General features: G+C 36.3%; 1 protein-coding gene across 1 annotated transcript; it reads left to right on the top strand.

Annotated features, from left to right (window-relative positions):
* Positions 1 to 721: 721 nt before the first annotated feature.
* LOC757009 lies at positions 722 to 24,226 on the top strand. The gene is made up of 2 exons (XM_001197213.4): positions 722 to 1,289; positions 21,671 to 24,226. Exons 1-2 carry the CDS (start codon positions 1,105 to 1,107, stop codon positions 22,620 to 22,622), a joined length of 1,137 nt encoding a protein of 378 aa, XP_001197213.2. The 5' UTR covers positions 722 to 1,104; the 3' UTR covers positions 22,623 to 24,226.
* Positions 24,227 to 25,830: the final 1,604 nt, after the last annotated feature.

The raw sequence follows: 25,830 nt of genomic DNA, 5'->3' as shown, positions 1-25,830 counted from the left end.
CACAATTAACATTTTCTTTCTATACCTCTTCAACAAAATCGACTTAAAAGACGAGGAAAATAATATGTTTATAATCATTGATTTTTTTTTCTAAAATCTCCAATTCGTTTTTGTACATAAAATAATTTATACAAAACTGCAACATGATTATAACAAAGCTTTTTTTAAATCATTGAATAGACGAATATAAATACAACATAATTCATTGTTCATAATTTAAAAAAAGTATAGGACTAAAATACATCACAATCACATAATAGGAATATGTGACTGTACTACACAGTTATTTCATCCCCAAAACAAGAACAAGCATTGCTCTTTTCAGAATAAGAAAAAATAAATGAGTTTCATATTTCTCAACATGTTATTATACAGAATTGAAATTATAAGTTTTTTTTATAGTTTTTTTAAACACGATATATCCCAAAACCCTCTTCCTTCCTTTCCTCTTCTCTTACTCCTTGGACTTTAAGTAGGCCTTGTTCGATTAAATTGAACGTAAATATATTTTGATACACCTTTTTTCTGGTTCCAGCTCATTAAGATACCGGCTTTTTTTGTCACGAAAGAACAATCAATGACAATGACCGATGATCGAAGTGACGAATCAGTAAGCAGGACCATTCAACAACTTCCGTACGCATGCGCCTTCTTTGTCTTGTCGGTCCTTGCGTGGGAGGGGCGGGGCTTGAACCATGACAAAGACAATCACACGTTTGCGTTCCCTGTCAAAACTACTCTAGTTCGCCAGCGTCAAAGGGCGCACGTGGGACTATGAACAGTGGGCGCAGGTATATTAATACGAGCACAGTCGCGAGACACACAGGGATCAATATTTGAAAAGTAAACAACGATTAGCGGTATAAAAGCGCCAGATGGATACGGATGTAGTCTTATTAGTACGACTTCCTAAGCCAAAGGAAACTCGAGTTCAGAAATAGCTCGGGGTGCCAGCATCGTGAACAGACACCGCGTCCTAGCTATTCGCTGTATCGTCTGCTAGCGGATGAGTTGAACATTCTTGCCGCTTCTTTTCAGTGCCATAGTGGTGATATTTTTTAAATTTCTCTTCTCCATTCCTCGAAAACGAACTTGAATGCAACCATGGAGGGAGTTACTATGGAAAATCTTCTGGATATCTGTCTGTGTACCAGCCTGGCGATCAATTTCTCCGTGTTTTGCTATTTTTTCATCTTTGCTCTAGCGGATTTATTCGTGAAAACCTGCCACTCGTCAACCTCCCGTATGCAGTTGGCGCATAAACACTGCGCAGAGTTCATGAGGAATTTGTAAGTTCATGCAGCAGAATTAATCTTTTACATAATTTCAGACAAGATAACGGGGTCCTTGTGTTTAAAGACGGAACCCCAGCTGCCATCACCTTCTACCTAAGTAAATAATGGTACTTAAATACGAGCAGCTGTGTCAATTGGTGTCGTGTCACATAAATATTGACCACCGTTAACGATTGCCATAATACTGTATTGTTAAGACTGTAATTCACAAATGATCATTTTGTACTAAGATATCATTTAATTGCTTGTCCATCAATTCATTAATTCATTTATTCGGTGTTTGCTTTATCTTATCGATGTAGAAGTACTGTAGAGTTATCCCTTAAGTTTGAAATATAAATACGTGTGTATACAGTCACTGTTTTAATTCTACGTAGTTCGTGGCATAAGTTTATTAAACCCCTTTATGTTAATGAATTCACTTAATGTGAGACTTCTAGTAATGACTTTGGATGCATTTGCTGTTTAAAATATCAAGACCTGTAGTAAAGACATTAAAAGACCCATATCCATATCCCGTACCCTCCCCCCTTGCCATGGGTATCCAGGGCTTCTCCTATGTTCAACCACATAGATTGTTGTTGCAATGATCATTTCAATACATGTATACCGTTGTTAATTTGAAAAGTGCGCAATGAGGAGGGGATTCATTACGCTGTTAATTTTTTCCCTTTTTCATCTTTTTTTAAATCTTGTCCTAAACAAAAGCCCAATTTCGATCTTTTTCTGTCCAGCCATTTATCCTGCATCTTGTGTTTTGAACGGTATACTAGTAACCATTGTCTAGACAAATAGCCTTACAATATGTTTGGCTATTTTTTGTTGTTGCAAAGATCATTTCAATACATGTATACCGTTGGTAATTTTCAAAGTACGTAATGAGGAGTAGGTTAATTAAACTGTTAAAAAAAGTGCCGTCATAATTATTTCTTCTCCTTCTTCCATCTCTTCTTAAACAATAGTCCATTTTTTTAAATCTTCGCTTTTCTAGCCATTTATCTTGCATTCGTGGTTTTAAACGGTATAAGCATTTTTTGTTGTCGCAAAGATCATTTCAATACATGTATACTGTTAGTAATTTTTAAATTGTGCAATGATGACTAGGTTCGTTTAACTGTCAAATTTTGTTTCTTTCTTATTTTATTCTCTTTCTTCCGTCTCTTCTTAAACAACAGCCCAATTTTAATCTTTTCCTGTCTAGCCACTTATTTTGTACCTTGGGTTTTAAACGGTATGTTAAAGCATTGTCTAGAAAATTAGCCACAAACTACATACACAACAAACATTACAAGCTATTTTCTTTCCAGTGGCAGGTCCAGGATTTCTTAAAACGCGGGGATGTAAATCCCCCCCCCCCCCCCCCTTAAAAAAAAAAGAATCACTGACAAGCAAACAGAAAGGGGGTCCAGACCCGCTTGAACCCTCTGAATCAGACCCTGTTTTATATATTATGTTCGGTTTTGGTATTGAACGTTACACATGTCTACAATGATTTGATTGCAACATGGAACTTATTTACTGCTAATTTGTTCTCAAATCTTTTAATCTGTCTACCAGACACCGCAGTGAATGTTGAAACGGAAGCCGTTCCTTGATCTAAAAGTGTCTGCGCGAAATCGTATGGATTGATATTGCGAGACAACACGCGGTTCCTATCTATTCATTCACTCATCCGGTTATTATCATTAAATTCATTACAATAGTCACACGAGAATAACGTAGAAACATCTCTGATGGAAAAAATGTGTTTCATTTAATTTAAGCAATTAATAATTTATAAAAAGTTGTAGTTGTAACAAATATAGATTTATTTGAATAAGTTATAATGAGCTGTAGAAAATGTGTATTTTATTACGGTTAGACTTCCAACCAAACGAAGTGTCTTTTTTAAAACTTGTGGTACAGAAGCTGAACTTTTCCCCCTCTTTATATCTATATTGCCTTTTTTTTCTTTGAATCTTTATTTTTGTCTGTGTTCTTTATACAGGGTAGTCTCTTTAGAGGATAAATAAGTGCTTAGAAAAGGGCTCTGTTTCGCATAGTACAATATTGAAATACAATGTAAAGCCATAAACAAAATAAAGATACAATAAAATATTACAATACTTAATAGAGGCAAGGCAATGACAATTTAAAAAATATAGATTGAATTGATAGAGGGAAAAAAATACGATTCAGCTGAAATTTACTTTCATCAATACATATAAAATAGCACCTCTTTTATAAAAAGCTTTCAAAATTAACATGAAAGTTAAGAAAAACATTTTTTTACAATGTAACTTTTTAGCAATTCGTAATAAAGTAAATGTTTTTTATTAAATGGCAAAATTAATTTTGAAGAAAAAAAAATCAGCGGTAGTCTAGTTGATGGTGCCAGCAGACGACGGATCAATGCGTTAAAATCCTAGCTCCAAAACTATGATCCCTTGGCATAACATTTATCTACTCTTGCCACTCTTTCCCAAATGGGTATCTAGAAAGAATATATTGTTCATTTTTTCTCAACCCTATATGGCAGCGTGGTTCGATCTAGAATGATGATACTTAACTAGTAGGTGCCTTGAGCATCGTTTAGCGAGGATGTATAACGCATCATGAATATTATTTCTTGATTTTGATTTAATTTGTTTTATAGAGTTCTACATCATCTATTCAAAACACATATTCATGCGCATTAAAGGTATTACAAAGTTTTGGTATGGGGTCATGAATTTGGTTCAAATGAACATATTGGAAGCATATGCGATCATATAATATGCAGCGATCGTTTACGCGGTTCAAATCGAGTCTAAAGTTATGAAATTGTAAATAATAAACTTTTTATGTTGTATAGCTCCCTCTCAAGGTCAAGATATTAATTAAGCTATAAACAATGTGTGTGTATTGGGTTTTTACAGACGTGTATCAATCAGATATGATTATTTACGTCTGGGACCGACCTTTAAACGTCACCATCCGAAAGACGTGACTCAGTTTCGAACCTGCGTCCTCGGCTGAATCAGTTTGTAACTTCCACTTTTTAGCTGGATTACAGGCGCACGCCACAACGCCTAGTCACACACACACACACACATATAAACAATGTTTCTTGACTAAAATCGACCGATTAGCTATTTCCGTTTGGAAATTAATTATTACAACTACATATTCTGTGATTTTCATGGTCGCAGCTACCGTTGTACGGCCGTAGGAGCTATTTGAAATTTTTCAAATTTACCGGGAGCACCGGTAAATCTTTATATTCAATTTTTCTCGAAAGCAGAAGTGTTTTAGGGGCTAAAATTTCTAGTGCTTTTAATACATCCACAGGGGCATCCAAATATATCAAAATTATAAAGAATTACTATCCACCCATTTTTCAGAATTTCCCAAAACTTTGTAATACCTTTAATATGACATTAATATAATTTTTTCTTCAAAACAGAATGTAGAGCAGCGGTACTAATAAATGAAGAAATAGATTTACACGCTTAATGCAAAACCAACGTGATTTACATTAATGTAGATATGGGGGAGGAGGGGAATGCAGCGTAAGTATTAATGTTAATATCACCAGTATCTAGCTTAGAGAAACTACTTTCGGATAGTATTTAAAACATCCTTAAAAGGCATTTCAATCAATGAACAGTCGGCTTATCTAATGAATTAAAAGAATCCCCGACTTGATCATTACTGAAATATTTCATAAGTCGAGTTGCCAATTTGATGTTGTTAAGAATGGATGATCAATCTATCTTCAGGTGGAATCTGTTATGATCTGATTGAACGGAAACATCTGTTACCTGTGCTTTTCTTTTCCTCTTGTTTTGCCGATGTCATCCTAGCTCACAGGGGATTTTGTTTTTAATTCCGCGTGGTTCTGTTTTGCGAAATGGGAAGCTTAACATTAATGTTTTCAAAATGCTTGCTGAGTTGCTGTTCATGCTCGGGAGACTAAGCAGTTCCCTTAACACTCGTAATAACAAAAATCATGCATGTTAAAGATGAAGTTGAGTTCTGGTCATGCGATTGCATTGTAAAAGAAACGGTGTGGAATCGACCAGAAAAGGTTGATCATCTAGCATATAAGAATTTGTGTGTATTGCAAGGTTCTGGAATCATCAAAATGATAAGAAATTTGGCCAAGTCTCGGTAAAGTTACAAACACTGTACACAGAAAGATGTATATGGGACTACATGAACACTTGGCGTAAAAAACCGGCCCCCGAGTTATACGAACATGACATATTTAGAATAAGAATTAGGCATTTGAAGAGCCATGCTTTTCAGGGAAAATGTCTTACCTGATGTTCTTCCACACTTGCATAATAAGAATGATAAAGTTCACAAATTATTTTTCACCTCTTCCCAGAACTCAACCTTCTCTTTAACTCTTCAATATGGCGATGATGATAGTCGTGGCCATTGTCTGTGGGCATTGTTTTGTACACATAGTGGGGCAATAAATGCAAGATTTCGGTTTATAAACAACAAAAGCACAATTAGTTACCAACCTTTACCAAAGTATGGTAGGATATTGATTTATAAAAGGAGGCACATTCAAATAATTGAATTAAGAAAAATGGCCTCTACACGTATACATTTTGTTGTACGTACTTTTTTTTTTTTTTTTTTTTTTTTTTTTGGGGGGGGGGGGGCGGAATATATGCACTTTCATATCATATAATCCAAAAGTGTTAATGATAATGCAATCAATTGTCATATAGTTATTAATATGATACCTGTACAATCACTTTTAAGAATAATCAGGCAAATTTTTTGCCTTATTTGTTCTCATTGTTCATATTTGTCTGAATGAGAATCCATGAAAATTACAATTTTGTTTATTTTTTAATTATGAGAAATATCGTTTCGATTTTAGCATTTCCCCCTTTGCATTACAGTTACTGCATGGGTAACTATACGTTTTAAAGAAAACTCATGCCTAGTCGTACTAGAAAATGGTCAATAATCATATTTATCAGGATTCAGGAAAGACTTAACGTAAATCGAGGATTAACACATTTCGTCAACTCATATAGTCAGAGCATTGAAGAGACAGACATCGGATTTTGTTTATCAAATTTTATTTGAGGAAGCAGGATTGATGTCAGTCTAGCACTATTAAAGCGAGGTCATATAAGCCATCACCCACGCGTCTATTACGCCAGTGTCTTTTCCTGTCATTCCACCCTATACATGACATTAAAAGGCATGACAAAGACCTATCCACGACCAGACACTCAACGATCATACAGCTTTAAAAACTTGTCGCGTAATTTTACATTTCATTTTTAGTCAAAACCCCAAACTGAGTCTTAAAAAATCAGGACAAGATAGCCAAGGAGAGCATATATTTACTATGTTATTTCATTCTTGATAAACAATAATATCAGATGTAACATGGAACATTATTCATTAATACAAATTGGATGTAACAACGGTAATTTGACCCGCCTAACAGACGGACAACTCAACCAACAAACAAACGAACAAACAGACTGTCAAACACAAATTTACCATGTTCCTGGCATACATGTAACTTTGCTCAGAAACCGTTTAATCAAGCCTAGTAAGTTACACATGTATATAACATCTCATGACTGAGCTTGGCATTATAATCAACAACTTCCCTTTCCCTTGAACCGTAAATTAGTACACCTGTGATGGTACTTGTAGGTAGAAATAGGCATCTTAGTTAATTATGTCACACTATTTAAAACAAATACTGTTTTACCACAAAAGAAGGGGGAAAACAGTGATCCATTCATAACAAATGATTCATGGCATCTTGCCTATTTAAACTTTAAAGGGAAATTTTGTATTCTTTAATGCGGGACTGCACTACTTGTAGCTACTTGCGCCCCCTATGCAGTGCTTCCCAAAAAAAATCGAAACCGAGAATTATCGATGTTTTATCATAACTTTATAACAATTTTCATCAATAAATGACACATATTTGTAAAGCTTAGATCCTATCTTTCATTTGATGCAACTCACACTATGCATATTTCATGCATGAGTGATTAAAATCAATTTGAAGAAAATCATTTGGCGGACGGTATCTAAATTTCAAAGAGAATCTCACATTTCTAAAAAAAAGTTAATATTCTGCCCTTTCATATGACACGTCAATCAGGAAAAATGAGCTAGGAATAACAAAGTTCTGCCAGTGAAAACGAATTCGTTTACCAAAGATTATGGAAATGCAAGCATTAATTTAAACAAACAGAAGTTTATTATTCCTAGCTCATTTTTCCTGTTTGAGGTGTCATATCAAACTAGTGCAGATAGGCTTTTAAACAAAACAAAAGTTAACAGCCCTGAAACCTTAAGAAAAATCAGAGAAAGAAATGACTTAAATTTTGAAATCGAATAATGGGTAATAAAAGTAATCGATTTTCTTTAAATCGAGATCACTGAAAATGAGGAGACTCTTGAATTAATGGATCGTAATGTTTGGGTCATAAAAGGGAAAGTCCCTTGTTTGTTGCGTTTCACTTCTAAAATGTCAGGCAATAGGTCAGGGCTTCTCAAAGTCGGGACCGCAGTGCATGCCAATCCGGACCGACTGGGACAGAGTCTCCAATTGCCCTATTTTAAGGGAAATAACGAATTTGGATAGAGTCAAGGAATCTTAAAGGATTTTTTAAAGAAAAAATCAAAAGGAATGTAAGAAATCCTGGAAATTGATAATGTTCACTTTTTGAATCATTTTATTTAGTGTTTAGCTCTAGAAACTGTGACGGTTCCAGGTGATAGCTGAATCAGCCGCGGTCCCTTTTTATGGCGGCCTAAACAAATCAAAAAAGTGTGAGTTTTTAACAACCACTCCCGTAAACCTTTTATTTTTTACACACTTTCTTGCTGTCTGCTGCCTGGAGATCACTGGAGCGAAGAAAGGTAACAGTATAGCAAGAAGCCCCATTCAATGAAGGATTAATCCTTTTTATGCAGATGGACTGTTCTACCATTCTTGACCAGAAGTGCGTTTCAAAGTCAATGATGTGGGCATCATCCCATTGAATGTTCTGCCAAGTATTAGGGGCGTATTCTGCTACATGCTGCCCAATATGAGGGCTTTTTTGTGCCCTTTAAAAAGGGTATACAATAGAGTAGTGCAATTTAAATATCAAGGGACGGATTAGACTTAAATTCTAAAATGAATTGAAAGTGCTATGACTCTCAAGTGCGATATAAACTCTAATCCATCCCTGGAAATTTAAATTGTGATCCGCTTATTGTGTGCTCCTTTTAAAGAGCACAACAAGCCTGTAGAAATAACATTCCATCTCTTAAAATTGTCACTCTTCAGTATATACAAGCGTCTAGGGTTAGATTGTCTAAGTCTGAAACCTAATTGATTAATGCTTCAGTCATGCCCGGCTTTCCAGCAATCATATTGTATATTGAATTATACGATCGACCATAGGAATTTTCAGGCAAATAGGATCCCATGCTTTGGACCGTACAGCCTCTACAGAAATCACGTCTGGACCGTCCAAGAAAAAGTTTGAGAACCCCTACTGTACAATACACTAGATGATCAGCGGGATAATAATGGCGAAGCGAGCCATGCGCGTCACAGCGAGACATGTGTATAAATTATGAGCGCTAAAAAGAGGCCATTAAAATACATTATAGATCTGTACATGTCCTAACTTATTTCCTTTTCTTTTCTTTTTCCTTTTTTTGTCTCTTAATTTTTCTTCATGATAATCGCTAGTGCCACACTTAAACTGTCATAAGACTTGAGATACTTTATTGCAAGTAAAAGTTTTCATGAAAATAGAAAACAATTTTCTTCATGATTTTGAAATGATTGCCAAAATTAAGCTGGAGTACGGCCCTATCTCTAACCATTGGTATCTTTATAATCATGTTTCTATGGATATAGCGAAGTTGTTATTAACAGAATAACAGATAAGTGTTAGGAATAGGCAAAATATTAACATTTGATAAATAAATATAGGAAATGTGTGTTTCTGTTTTGAATAACAATTCAGAAACCTGACAGTTTTATAGCAGCCCAAATGTCGTCTTGGCGTTAATTTTCATAACAAATATATTTTAATGATTATGTGGATGTTGTTGGAGTAAAGCTAACTGACCAGATCAATTTAATTACCCGATGGAAATCTAAACATTTTCCTTGGCAATGTTTGCTACATGTCTTGTACAGTGTATATTTCTTTCTAAAAATATGAAATTTATTGATTATAAGAGCGAGCTCACATGTATACTGTTTACCAACGCCGTCGTTTAATTCACACAGCGTCTAATTCGCCAAATATATTACTTCGGTCTTATCATTATTTTCTCTAAACTTAACTGGCCGTTTCTAATTTCATTCTCAATTCAAATTGTTCTTCAATATATCTTCTGTTGTTGATCGCTTGGGATGAGAAGTGATCTGCGCTATAGAAAAATTAATGTTGAATTGAACCGATTGCTTATTTTAGTAAAGACAAACAAGGACAAACATTTAAAAATAAATAAATACCTCTACTTTATCCACTCAATCAACCTATACCTCTTTATAAACTACTTTTAGCGTTTAAACTAGTGGCATTCTACACCCGTTATAATTCCACGACATTCCGAAAAAAAGGAGAAATAGTCAATTGTGATTATTTTCCTCATCAATTTTACTTCTGTAAAGAATCTATCGAAAAGTCTGAAAACCAAATCTTTTCAAAACAAAAGAAACTATAAATAAATAACTTAACTCGGACCGGACACTACTCTCCGTATTGACCACGAAGATGGCTCATAGTTCTTGGCAAAGATCACATTCGGTTGACCGTGGGGTAATACTTTCTGATAATTAAGACTCGGCGAAGGACATGACGGGGGAAAAAGATTGAAATTGCCAGCTCCTTGGCAATTACTGTAGAAATTAGTATACTCTCTGAATGTACAGAAATGGAAAAACACTCTTTTTTTACGTTTTGGAGTGGAATTCCACTCTAACAAGAGTGAAATCCACTCCGAAAGAGTCATTCTTACCACTACGTTGGAGTGGATTCAACTCCAGGACGAAGTGATCACAGTCTAACATGACTAAAGTGAATAGAAAAAGAGCGGATTTTCACTCCTTTACGTTGGAAGAGTGTACTTAGAAAAGGAAACATATTTAGATATTTCATCTTGTTTGATTTAAATGATCAGATTTCCTTTTTAAAATGATAACATGATAATGACTAATAACTAAATGACACATGGATGGGCTTAAAAATGGATGGATAGTGCCTTACTCAGCTGTCTTAAATCACATCTGGTCTACCGAGAGGCCTAGTTGATGAATAGTTTTAAAGTGTACAAACAGACAAATAAACAAACAAACATACACAGAACAACATAAAAATCAACTTAAAATACTACAATACGAAAAACACTCTATGCATTGGTATAAAGACACAAGGTCATATGAGCGTGATGAGGATTAATGTCTTGCAAGAGCGTATCGACTTGGTTTCGAACCCAGGACCTCGGGGCCTTTTTTACGAGACCCACCGCTCTACACCCCTACCAAAATGAGCTATCAGTCATATTCATAATCCAAAATATCAGGACTCTAAGAAGTCATGTTTCGTTCCCTCAAGCATTGTTAAACATCGAATTAACACCGAACCTTAAGACTGCACAAAGCTCTCTGGCTTGCAGCTATGACTTTCATAACGAGGTAAATGAGGCAGGACGGGAGCACTAATCCGGGCCATACACTTGTGGTTTGTGATGCTGACGTGGGGATTTCCACTTCGACAGGATGCTAATTTTTATTTCTCCTTCTCTTTCCCCCTCATGACAGATGATATAATTCTTTGAGGTTTCTCAGGCTTCGAGCGGTTTTTGGATCAGTGTCACTAAGAGCCCCCCCCCCCCAACCGCCGATCCCCGCCCCTTTATTTCATTACTTACATGTATACCCTAGCCAATGATCTTCTGCCTGCGTGCGAGCGTCGGCCTCGGTTCGAAACTACCTGTTCGAACTCGCTAAGGGTTAAACAAAAAGTTCACTTTTTAATTGTCCCTAGAGTTTTACTTGTTGAGGTGCAATCCTAAACCATAAAGGATGCCTGGTAAAAGTTTACTCTCCTCAGAGGGGCAATATTGTCCCATCCAGACATTATCTTCAACCTTTCCGAGGTTCAAAGGTTCAAAGTGATAGTTCGATAGCTAGCGCACCTAAAATTGTACTACATGACTTTTGAGGCATTCCTAGACTTCAAACTCAAAGTTGAACTTCTTATTACGGTAATTTGAATCAACGATCTCCTGCATATACTTGCCGCTTGGCAAAAAAAAATTAATTTGTCTTCATGTCTTCATAATAATAATAATAATACATTTATAAAGCGCAGAAACTATCCAAAATTCATTATATATTCTACTGCGCTACAAAACATTCCGTATCAACCTTTAATGACTGAATGAACATGCACATTAATGCACATGCATATTTGTATTTTTTAAATGAAACTTCGGTGTGAAGTTAGGTTCGTTTGTTATCCGCCCCGATTTCTGTGTATAAATTGTTTATATTTTCATTAAGCACTTTTTTAGTTGCATATCAATGTTCCTAACATAATATTGTGTATTTGTAGCAGGACTCTTTTGTGCATTATGACTGATTCAAAAATATATATTATTCAGTTGAAAATATTCAAAATTTAGTTGAAAATCCATCAATTTTCTTTACCTTTATTTTTGGCTGGAAATGACCTGAGATATTAATTCATCCTCTTTCTCTCTTATTCATGTCCGAGGTCGGACACAATATTGACACCACCTTGTCCATCATGTGGTCAGCATTTGTGACCAATTATTGACAATTATTCCTTAAAAATAACTTAAGTACCAATACACGTCAATTGGAAAACCTTAACAACCAGCGGATGCTAGGTCTATCTGATGTAGTCTAGCTGATCTTGAAATCAAGGATTGAATAATTCATTTTTTTTAAACAGAATTTCAATCGAATATATGTCTAATTTCTGCCAAGATCTGTGCTTATAAATGGATGAAGTTCAAAAAGAAAATCAGAGAAATTGGCGAAAAGGATTGTTTTTTAAATACGTTGAAATCGATTTTTTTTTTTTTTTTTTTTAATCTTTGGATTCTAAAACAAAATGGCGGCTATTACATGTACCTCGAAATTGCATCACACGGAGAATAGATTTATCTTGCGGAACCACTTCGTAATTCATAATAGAATGAGAAAATATGGCGCCATAGAACTAAATTAATTTAAAAAAATACATTATAAACAATGTATGGGTCCGATGTAAAATCTGAATACTTGTGTACCAATCAATGAACCTGACGAACCCGGCCAATCTAAAATTGGGCGTAACAAAAATGGGCATACATTGTATTTTTCATCAGTTAAAATACTATGCTCTCATTGGGATTAAAATGTTTTCATGATCATGAAAATTGAACAAAATATGAACACATTTAGGTATAAAATTGCTCAAAGAGGATCAGACACAGGTATACACTGACAAAGACTGATTGAGGGGGGGGGGGGCTGAGAGCAAAACTGCTGCGATCGTCTTTTGAGGAAACTTCAAAGAATCGTATTAGTGGGCTGGATTTTTTAGAAATCCGAGAGGTTTTACGAAATCACGCTCCTGGAGCAAAATAAGAGAGGGAAAATTATGAACGGACCCCCACTCTTCGATACTCCTTGATCTACCCCGGGGACACATTACTATATTCTCATGTTGGCAACTATTCTCACCCAGTAGTACAAGAACGTGCTTCCGTAATATATTTTACTTGTCAATTTTGTGTCCTTTCTCCTGATATGAGGAAAATTAATCCCTGCCCCCCCCCCCCTTCTTCATTATTACCCCCATCACAATATTATCCTTCTGTCTATACCATTTTGTACAATATGTGTGAGGGAATTCTATATAATGTCATCGCAATGTATTTTTCTTTCGTTTCTACATATGTTATATTATTTAAAGTCATTTTAACCACCACTCATGTAAATTATTCTTTTAAACGGATGAAAATAATAACAATAATTATAATAGTGGATTCTTGTATAGCGTTCATATCTGTCATACTTGACACTCCTGGCGAGTATGTTTATTGTTATTTCTTATAAGTTTGATTGTGTACAATTCAACATTGTGTTGTGACGCATGATCTTTAAAAAAAAAATACTTTTCAATGAATTGGAAATAAACATTACTGACAGATTTGTACATGTGCATTTCCAAAATAACTTCAATCTTTAATGAAAACATTTAAATTAAAAAAAATGCTGAAGTACTTGCCTGCTCAGTTTCCTTATACATGATGATGTAGTCGAAACAAGATGATTACTGAAGATAAAGACATGTTTTCCTTCTGATTGCACCCCAGTAGAGACATGACCGTGAAGTTTCATCTCTCCCCAGCTCTACAAGTCTTTCCAATGCCCCCCCCCCCCCAATCGCATGCAGCAGGCGTCTCCACCGAGCCGAATTCCTTTTCATTTCCCGCCAATTACAAAGTGGTCATGTGACTTGGGGAAAAAGGCTTCCCGATGAAAGATCACTTAACTCTCGAAATGAAGCTTATTAGTGATGCAGAGGGTTTTGAATGTGTTTTTTTTTCTCGTTTTAATGTGAATGGTATTTGTTGCATAAAAATAGAAGATAAAGTTTCAATCCTTAAAATATTTCCTTCCATCTCGAAGTAATTAAACGTCTTTAGTCCAATAATTTCACCAAGTTAACCGTTCGTTTGATGCAATTGAATTTACAGCCATTAGTATATATATAAATAAAGAAACGAATATTATTGTTTTTATTATTAACATCATTGTTATTATTATCATCATTATCATAATCATCATATCGACTTACTGTAAAAGTTCCACCACCAATCCATTAATGATTAAAGCATGTCGTAACGTATGGGATACAGAGCTTTAACTACATGTAACTCAACATTCGGTCATGCGGATTATTCGCCAAATATATTGGGAAACATCTCTCTTTTTCAGTTTGATAAAAATAGAATACGGGCCGACAAATTTGTCTTGAATTTGAAGATTACAGTTGGCACCTGACTTCAAGATTGTGTACATTATGATTGTGTCTTCGATATTTTTGACAACAACAAATTACAATGTCATTAGGGCAACTGATAACTTGTGCGTGAGAAACTCAGTGGCAAAACGAAGGACAGTAAATATTTAAAGGCTATCTCTCATCAGAAATGAATCTCAACTAAAACCCAATTAAATCTCTTTCGGTTGGCCTCCATCTTAACTTTGATTTTCTTTTAGAGTAAACTAAAAACTTCTCTCTTATATCCTTAATATGTTTTTATAAATAGAGTGTAATACAATTTTTCGGTCTATAAGTCTCTACATACATCTAGGAGAATATATCACACAAAACATTTATTACATTTTTTAAAATCAGATTACTTATGAATTGATTTATTTCAATTTCCTTTCATGCGGTGAAATTCTATAACACCCTTTTCTCTCTCTCTCTCGCTCTCTCTCTCTCCCTCTCTCTCTGTCTCTCTGCCTGTCCCTTTCTTTGTCAATGTCACTCTCTGTCTCTGTGTGTCTCTCTTTCTCTCTCTCTCTCTCTCTCTCTCTCTGTTCTTCTCTCTATTCCCCCCTTTAATTCATTTTCACCTCTTTTTGTGGCTTTATTATGATAATGACTTTATGATATCAAGGACCTATTTGGGATTTTGGGCGTTTTCCGATACACCTTTTACCCCTGAAGTCACTCTGACTTATATTTAGGCATTAGTTTGGGTTCGCCTGGTATCTATATTGAGGAGTCTAGTCCTGAACTGTATGAAAAACATCAACAAGGCCTTTTGTTCATGCAGTGATGATGTACACGGACATTCAAAAGATGATACGTATGGCCTATGATTCACCGCTCTTGACGCACGTCGCACATATCGTTACCGTAATCATAGACAACCTTACTAGAAAAAACACATAATAAAATATAATTTATTAATGTACAAATACAATAGTGGCGACATCTACACATCGGAATTTGCCTGAGTCACACCGAGACGGAATGAATATCCCACTCTTTTGAGAAAAAAAGTCATTATCACTGAATAATTAGCGCTTTGTTTACGGACTTGTCTTTCGATTTGTACTCGCACACACGTGTCATTGATACGATGGTGTATGTATATTTACTAAGTAACGGATGTGGAAACAATCACATGTTTGTTGCTTAGGTGCATATAATAGTCGGCCATGTCCTCGCTTATCTTAAACTGATTCACGTCACCGTCATGACTAATTTTACTGGACTTTAAACCTCCTTCGATCATGTCATAAAAACCGTGAAATGAAAAACCCAAATTCATTACAACCGCAATTGCAATCGAATATACCTGTTATTGTGTGTTTTGTCACCTGCCAAATTCACCAAACGTAGGTGCAGGAATGTGTTCATGTCCTTTGTCATGAACTTGTGTTTCGATAAGGCACTATGTTAATATATTTGATTTTTATTTACAATAATCTTTTTTTTTCTGTCGACTAATCGTCATTTCTTCCTCCCTTTATTGGTAATGGTACTGATTCCAATTGCCATGTTTACAAATAATATGTAATTATATACAATTAAACGGTACGGTGTGGATATAATATATCAACCTGATTTTTCTACTATTAAAGTGTTGGTTGTTGATTATTTTTGCTAACTGAAAGTATATCTGAACTTGATAGCGGTCCTGATCCCTTCGTTTCGGGGTCAAGGCACACACAAACGATCCTCACTTGATCATGATGAATAAAATGATGAAACAGTCAGGATTTATACCATAACAAATTAGCAATCATCATCTTGGATTGTCACTTAACAGCTGCATTACTTTTACGAGATTTTGGCAACAAAAAGTGGGGCATTTACCAAGGCCTAAGTCGTTATGGGTCTGACGAACAAAAAATAAACATTCCATTATCAAGAAAAAGCAGCATAAACCAAGTGGAATCATAATTTTCTCATCACCTGAGTTTGCTTTCAAGTTGTTCCAATATTTTATTCGATACAAATAAAGGAAAAAGAATCAAGATGCCAAGGTTACGCAGGATGTCAAGGAAGTGCATCTTTGAACTTTGCCTCATCAAGTTGACACTGTTCCTGTTTCTTACTGTCATAAAAAGTCACCCAGAGAAGTCATTTGAATTGAGCATTTAATCACTTATATCCTTAAATTGTGCCTTTATTGCAGTTGTCTATCCGATGATAAATTCACGACATCAACGTTATCAAGTGGAATGTGTAGAAATGCGATATTAAACGCTGTCTATAATCAAATTGATATTGTTTTTTTTTTTTCTTACTCTTAACAGTTTGAAAACATCGTACACCAATCGATAAGCGATAACTAATACACCATGTTAACAAAATCCCAACATGCTTTAATAAGTTCTACTTGAAACAATGAAAACACATATGACTCATGTATTGTCAACACACACAAAGAAGGGCAGGGCCCTATAACTGTCAACACATTACAGAGATAGGGTCAAGGTAAAAGTTGTTGTTGGGTTTGAAACAATGAGGTTTATTTCGGTATAAATTTTCGGTGGATAAGGAATTTTTATATATCGATTTTATGTTAGTTATAATTCTGATTTTACCCCTCCGCCCCCAATAAAAGTACACAACATAAGTGTCACTGATAAACAAATGGGGTGAAGAAGTAGGGCCAAGGGAAAAGTGGTTGGGTTCTAAACAATAAGGTTTATTTCGGCATAAATTTCCGGGGGATAAGGAATTTTAAATATCAGTTTTATGTTAGTTAGTTATAATTCAGATTGTCCCCCCCCCCCAATAAATGTACACAACAACCTAACTGCCAATGGTATACAAATGGGGTGAAGAAACAGGGTCAAGGAAAAAGTTGTTTTGTTCGACACGATGAGGTATATTTCGACAAAAATTTTCAGTTGATAAGGAATTCTATATATCCACTTAATGAATAGTTATAAATCAGTTGTATTTACCCCTCCCCCTCCCCCAATAAATGTACAAAACTTACCTGTCACTGACAAACAAATATGAAATAGGGTGAAGAGAAAGGGTCAAGGGAAAAGTTATTTCGGCAGGGATTTCCAATGGATAAGGAATTTATATATCCACTTAATATTGGTCATAAATCAGTTTTTTTTTAAAGAGAAGGCACATTTTTCACCATCCAATACCCCCCCCCCCCCCCACACACACACACTCGCACCACGACAGATGTTCCTCTACGAGTAGGGTCACGTTGCACTCTACAACTGACTAATGATTAACGATTAATTACCTTTCAATGAAGCATACCATAAGTCATAGTAAACTATAGGTTCTGCCAAATTTGCTTCTGCCTTACCAAAACGAAAAAGAATATCTGCCTGTATAATGAAGGGCATATGCATATCAATGATTTAGTTCTACTACATAACATGTCCGACTGATCCTTAGCATGGAAACGATTCAGTGGACAAGGAAATTGTCCACAAGTACAAAAAAAACTCTTCGAACCAACATTTGAGGCTTTATCAGCCCTACATGTCCAAACTAGTCGAATTGTTAGGTCATGCTAAATGCCAATTACAACTAGCGACTAGCTATTTAAGTATTATCATAAGTTCATTGTCTTTCAATGACTTCCGTTATGGTATACAATGCCAGACGTTGTTGATTTCCTCCCGATAATTGTTTGCGTAAAAACTGCTACCCTAACTTTCCTTTTCATAAAGTGGATGATGCACCAATTCAACTGCTTTATGAATTATGTAGTATTTCGCCAACCGAGGTTTTGAAGGCAATTTAGGCCTTCTGTATATGCGCCACCAATGTTCGTTGTATACGATGCGTCATCTCATTTGCGTCATCGCCTGCGCTAATAGAGATTTTAAGGCAGTAGTACATGCGCCATCAACTGCCATTGTCCACCAGGCGTCCTTTTGATTGCGTCATCCCCTCCGCTGTTAAACCAAATCTATGAACCGATGAAGGTAATGGTGCATAAGCTCATTATTTCACGCAATACTTTGTTCATTTGGCTTTTACTTTGTGTGACGCTGTCACTCTCTCATGTTGCGTCAAAGACCGGGCAAGTCCCTGACGTAGTCCTACGTCACCAAAATGACGCTTCGTGTGCAAAAGGCGTTATTCATCAAGTGACGCTCCGTGTGCAAAGGATTTTATTCGTCAAGTGGTTCGAAATTAGTTTCTCGAGGGTCGGATTGCTCTTTAAAAATGTCAAAACACCGCTGAAGAGATTCCCTCAGAATCAAATTGAATAAGCTCGTTCCTTCTTGCTTGCAACGGTGCAAATCAAGATTCACACATGCATAACATACCGAAGCATTCCCCCTCCTACCCCTTCCCAAATATCAATCAACGCACTTCCATTAATTGAGTTCTCCTGATTGCATTCGTGGTTTATTCTTAGCTATTTTTCATAATTAGTGATTTGGATCAGGGACAAGGCGAATATTAAGAAATCCAGGTGCGCCTAGAGGGAAACAGATCACGAGCAATTAGTGTATCAAGCCTTATCACGCTGTATGCGAGGATTAGCGCGTTAAGTCGAAATGCGTGTGTTTATAGAGAATAATTAGTTGACGAGTCTCGTGTTCAGAAAGGACGATGTTGAATTTTCAAATAATTTGGCCTCTCTGCTAAATCTAAATTGGGCAAAAATAAATACGTAACGCGTGTACCTCCTCATTATCGTTAGACATCTGGGGGTAGATAACTTATGTTTCAAATTTGGGAAGAGGCTATACAAATCACCCCCCCCCCCCCTCTCCCCCTCTCCCCCTCCCTCCCCCTCCCCCTCCTCGCTCTCTCTCTCTCTCTCTCTCTCTCTCTCCCTCTCTCTCTTATTCTTACTTTTTCTCTCCCCACGTTGCTTCTAAGACACAAAATGTAAAGCATGTTATCATATTTTGTTGTTGTTATTGTGTATCAATATGGAGACTAAATTTTGCTGTCCATACGAAGTAATATAAAGTGTCACTCGTGAGAGGCAGTAAAGGGAAATGTTTGGGTAGGTACATGTACACGACCAGAGCCAATAACAGATCCGTGTCAGTTCATTGTAGGAACACTGTCACTCTTAGCTATATCTAGAAAGTATAGGATGTAAAAAAAAAAAAATATATATAGAGAAGTAACAAATATTTCCAGTATAAATACGAAAAGAATGGATGGAAATTCTATTTCAATGTGTTGTTCGAACATAGTCTATTCAATTCCATTTTGAGGATTGTTACAAGAGCATAATGTTTTAAAATGTTGGAGAAGAAGAGAAAATGTCTGTATATTATTAAGTTCTGTATAAACACGATTGGAGCTGAATCAGTAGAATTCATCAGCAACATATGACATCAACACGTTTCTACAGCGAGCTTTATTGAGAACATTTATCAGCAAGGGGCGCATTTATGTTTCAAAAAATGGAAAGAGAAATAGAGATAAAAAATAATGTCTGTATAAACACGACTGGGGTTGAGTCAGTGGAAATAATGAGCAGTATAAACGACACGAACCTGTCTCTGAAAGTTTTATTGAGAGGATAACAACTATCACCATTGGTGCAAAATAAAATGAACAGACACGGGGGAATTTAATGTCAGTATAAACACGTCCACTAGAGTCTATGTTATCGTATGAACACGGTCTCTGTGAGCTATATTGAGCAGATTCTCGGCAAGGGGTGCGATATGTTTTTAAAATTGATATCCTGAAACGCAGACGAGTCGGCGACACCGTGTATGTTTTACGTACGTAATAAGCCCACGTGAGCTCATGAAAAAATGATCATGACAATTATCTTGTAAAGCAACATATCGAAGTCGACATGCAACAAGATTTGAAGACAGGTTAAGTCCCGGTTTTGCCTGTGGGATGGTTTTATGGGGGGGGGGGGGGAGGGCCCGGGGGAGGGGTAGCTTGTTTCAAAGCCGAAGTGGCGCATTCATCATACTTTGATATTTAGGTGGTGACATAAAGTGGATATACAGTTCAGAACTAAATTATTCAAACACCTTGTAAATTTTGTGCTCTTTTATGTGTATGACCTAAGTCAAGAATGATAGATGGACTGGTTGAATTAGAGCCTTTGTTGAATACTTTTAGATGTACATGTACGCGTTAATATGTCACATTCTCAAGAATAATAAATAGGGACAAATCTATTTTTCAAACACTTAAAAATGACAAAACTTGGTGAACATGTACAATTTAGTCGTTTACTGCACTTGCACCAGTGTCGGCTAAAACTACATTATCAACACGGTGGCAAAGACTTTCAAGAACTCAACTCAAGGGCAATTTCAATACCGTATAGGGTACTGTATATCCCATAGAAACCGTGTTAGGATTACGTAATACCTCGTTGTAATGTTCACATTAGTCAATGGGTCATTGCCCTTGTTATTGAAATTGGCTTAGGTTCATTTTTCGAAAGTCTTTGTCATCGTTGTATTAATTGTCCCATATGACCAGTCGCCAATATTTGTATTTGAAAGCCACGCCTTCGCGTCAAGTAAACAAAAACAAAAACACGTTTGATCATGACTTGTAAAAGATTTTTTTGGCCGAGGAATTGCCAGGGCTAATTTTTTCCGTCAAGGGCACGCATCGGCCCTCGTTTGGACGAAATTAGACTGATTTCCTCTATTGGGTCTGTCATGTAATAACAATTAATTCTCACTGAGTTTAATGAGAGTGGCTATTTGATGTCACTCACGCAAGGGCGTTTCCTCTTTTACCGTCAATGTGATGATAGACAAGCTGTGTCCCTCCCATCTCCCTGGTCCTATACCGTGTAAGGAATTCACATGAGAAAGCCTTTTCCAAAGCCTCAAGTAAATTTCAATTTGAGATTCGAAATAGCGTGGACAAATGAGTGTTTGATGATTATTACGGGAAGCGTAGTAAGCAGATTTTGAATCGGGATCTCCTACCAGTTTGTCGGATGAAATGCAGGGTTTGATGTTAGACATCTTTTAAAGAAAGTCCTCCTGTATAATTTTCCAAAGATTAAATTGCAAAAGAAAACAACAACAACAACAACAACAAAAACAAGAAATAACCAAACAAAATCGGGGATATTGAGATGCAGAATATACAACAGTAACAATTGTGTATTTGCATAAGGAATATTCATCTTCTGTTTAAACATTTGAAGGAAAGTGCATTATACCGTGAGAGTTAGCAATTCATTCACAATCGCCCTGCAGTTATGACTAATTAACATTCTTTGTAATTTCTCACCCATGGGAAATGAAGTTAATTGATTCAGCATTTGCATTTTGAAATAATTTATGTCAAATATTTTAGAATAAATATTCCGGCTTAAAACTTACTGAATTGTATATTTCTTTCTTATCATTTCAGTTATCTCGAGAGTGTCTTCTACTCAGCTCAAGGCATTGCAGCCATAATCGTAACACTGGTCTTCCATGACTCTGTCCTTTCCTTCGAAACAGAGTTACCGCGTCCTGCCCAGCTCCTCCTTGCCGCATCCCTGGGTTTCCACGTCGTTGCCTTCTTCAGAGTAGCATTCCTTGGCAACAGTTGCATCGTTAAATACACGATTATGCTGATGCAGTTCATGGTGATCCTGACGGTTGTCGCAGTTCTGATTACCAAAGAAGACGCTCCGATGGGTATGATCTTGCTCGTGAGTGAAACGGACATGCTGTTTGCAAATGTTGGAAAACTGCACAAGGTCATTCGCCTCAAGGGCACCAGGAGGTACCGTGTCATCATCTACGTTGGAGCCTTCGCGACCGTCCTGTCCCGAGCCATCATTCCTCTTGGTTACCTTGCAATGGCTCTCCTAGAGGGAAGTCCTTTGAAGATGTCCATCTCGGCTACGACAGTTTTCTTCGTCGGACTCGTCGCATGCGGTGCCATCAATACGTGGAGGGTCAATTCGGCTGTTGCTCGCATCTGCAGGAAGGAGGAGAGGATCATCGAGGTAGCGCCTTACACCAACATGTCAGGAAGCTCCGCAGGACCTAAACCAGATGACATGGCAACATCCATCAGTGCCAACATCGAAATGCCACCATCTTACAACGAAGTCTTTGCAGCTGAGGATGCCACCGCAACTGCTGCTCCTGCTGCTGAAGGAGACCTAGCTGCTGCCTCCGGCCTCACCTTTACGAATCCAATGGCAGATTACATTGTCAATGATTCTCTTGCACATGTTGCTCTATCCGCAGGAAATACTGAAAACTCAAACCTGACAACCTTTATATCCATCGATTTAAGTGCTTCAGACCTCGAGAGGCAAAGAGAATCGGTTATGACGACAGACACTGAACTAAGTTGGTCAGGATGAACACATTTTGTGAATAGTTTGTAATTTATTTATTGTCGTATGAATGAGGAGTACGTAGCACAAAGAAGTGTCTTGCAATATCTAAACGGAATGGCTAACTTGCTATCAGATTACGACAAGTGATAATGACGATATCTTGCTATATATGTCAGCTATGATGAATTGAAATGTTTTTTTATGATTACGAATATAATTTAACGAAAGGAATGTTAATGACTGGAAACAAAAACAATCTTTTTCGATATAAACAACCAGTACTGAACCGTGAAGCTTTTCTCATACAAAACACAATTCCTGATCCAGTTTCAAGTATTGCTCTTGCTTGACCTTCTAACTGTCCATGGTTTTACAAGTCCGAAGATTCGTTAGACCGAAATTGAAAAGCTTTAGAGACCGGCTGTCTACGAGACTAAAAGACTTTATAGATTTGATTTGATTTGATTTGTCGAGCTCAAATATTCATAAAATAACAATAGAGTGGAGAAAAATCTACAACACGAGAAAATAAGTATTAATTTGACGGGAAGACCCATGAAAGCTTGAGAGCTTATTTTACAATGAGGTCCTATTTAGAGAATCATTTTTGAACAGGTTGAATGATTTGCATTATTTACAGATGTAGAATATTTACATCAATATTTAATAACATTGAGAATATCGCTTGAAACAAAGAAATTCTCAAGAACTTGACCTAGTATTCAAGAGGCTGAGTGTCACCGGACCGGAATGGTGACTTGAAAAGATGGAAGATCTAGAGGACCGAAAAGCAAAAATGAATCACCCGTCATCCGAAGCCCCTGATCATAGAATTTAGAAATCGCATTTTGTACAAACACGACACTGAACAAGTATTGAGGCTGGCCTTGTATACATGTAACAAACACGTGCACTAAATTGCAGATTTCTGAACCTTTAGAAAAATCAATGTATTTTCGTTTTGGGTTATTTTCTTTTTGGTGTAGCACATTTACAATATATCATGTAAGGGTTATTGCATGGTGATGGCATTATTTCTCATTTAATAGCACACAGATTTATATTTATGTTAGTTAAAATGTTATTTGTTAATTTGAGATGGTAAATAGTCCGATATCGTTTTTTAGAGGAACATGAAAATGTATTATTCTACTAAATTGATTAAGGGGCCAAACTTGCCTACACAACAATTGTGATATTATTTCTGAGTTCCAGTATTTTAAACTAAACTAAGTTTTACAGATTTGTAATCAAACTAGGAAGATTTATAGGAATCCTTCATCCTTTTCTTGCTATTATAGTTTCGTGGCATTTAAGTTCTTTACCAGTCATTATTTATATATTTATTTCTAACTAAAAAAATACCAAGTGGAATTTTTCTGTGGCAATACGCATGTCCATTGTGTTCAGGCATGAATATGCAGTTTATGCTACAGTGCTATCTCCTGCACTCCTTTCCATTTTTGGGAACAGATGATAATCTTCATGAAACACCTGTCAAATATGGGAATGTTTTTGGGATGAATTTTGTAAACAACTTTTAGTGTTACTATTCAATTTTATATCTGTTAAAGTTGACGTGCATGCATCTATTTTCACTCCTCTCCAGACGAATATTTGTTCATGTCTTACGCTCCCTCCGCCTTTTCTGTCCCTTAAATTTCTCCCTGAACCCCCCTCTCTCTCTCTCTCTCTCTCTCTCTCTCTCATTCTCTCTCACCTCTCTTTCTCTATTTCTTTTTTTATATCTCTCTCACAATGTTGTTTATTACAGTTATGATCTTTGATAATAAAACAAGAAGAAAACAAATTAAACCTTCAGTATCCTGGAAATTAATGATGTACTTTCGAGATAACATTCTGGATAAAGACGAATTAGTTTGATATATGGGCAAAGCAAAGTAATGCTGTAATGAGTGTATGGGGTATGTACCTAGAGGAACTTGAGAAAGGGTGGTGGGGGATGCAGAGAGAGAGAGAGAGAGAGATGGGGGGGGGGGGGCTTTGGACAAAGTCAGACTGTTAGAGGAGACAGATTTAGGGAAAGAAAGGGAAAGAGGAGACTTGGGAAGATTTAGAGAGAAAGAGGAGAGAGGGAAGACAGAGAAGAAATAAAGATAGATAGACAACTATAGAAAGATAGGTAGGTAGATAGGGAAAGATAGAGAGACGGAGAAAAAGAGGGAAAAAAAAAGAAAATGGGAAGGGAAGAGACAGAAAGGAGAACAAGTGAGAGAGAGATAAAGACATAGAGAGAGAGGCTAGAATGAGCAGGGGTTATTTTCAAACAGTGTAATCGAATAGACGATCAAAAAGTTTTGTTCGAATCCCTGAGACAGCAATAGCGTTTTTGGCAAAACATCATTTGCCACGCCCAGGTGAAGAAAAGTAGGTACGACAGGAAGTAATGCCCTAGCACCTTTTTAGGGCAGTGAGGCTGAAGCCAGAACATATATAATCATTGGCCCTTTAATGGCAAAATATAAGCAAATTACATTATAGTTTCATAATTTTCGTTCTCATAAGATATGCAAACTCTTTCATGAAGATTTATACACATTCATAGTAGGATAATGAGGATTTATTTGCATTTGATTTTTAGAGTTTTTAAAAATTTATAACAACCTTTTATGCATAAGGGCCTATTGTGAAATCCCTCCAAATGTTTTAACCCTACACATTTGGCCTTCTCACAATTAATTCTGACTTTAACACTATTAGAGTTCGATCTTATCTTATCTTTTAATGATTATCAGGATTATATCATCTTGGTATATACTCGTTATGAGTAGCAAGTGTTCATTTTCCCATGTCTTTTATGAAACGGATTAAGGGCCTTCGTGCGTTAATATAACGCAGATTAAAATGCGATGAGAACATTACCAAGAGAGATTCCTGCGAGGTAAGATTACTAATTATATAGTTCTTTCTTAGATTAACATATTCAATAGTTTACATTGTGTTGTCGTTCAGTGTTACATGTATCAACTATGGAGCTGACATCTCAAAACGTTTAATGTTTAAAGCTCACCAAGACGACAATTTTAGGTGAAATATTGACTTCATTCATCGGAGATATTGAATATGTTCGAAGACTACGTCAGGTTCTTTCGAGAAATAAAGTTAACGAAATTTAAAGTGATATGTTGATAATTCTGATTATCTACATCGATTTGAAACACAGGCGTGCACTAGTTATTAAACACACAAGATTCAGGTTTTATTGTTCATT

Source organism: Strongylocentrotus purpuratus, unplaced genomic scaffold (genome assembly GCF_000002235.5).
Source record: "Strongylocentrotus purpuratus isolate Spur 01 unplaced genomic scaffold, Spur_5.0 spur5_scaffold_11, whole genome shotgun sequence".
NCBI lineage: Eukaryota > Metazoa > Echinodermata > Echinoidea > Camarodonta > Strongylocentrotidae > Strongylocentrotus > Strongylocentrotus purpuratus.
Note: the sequence above shows the minus strand (reverse complement) of the source record. Positions and strands in the feature narration are given on the sequence as shown.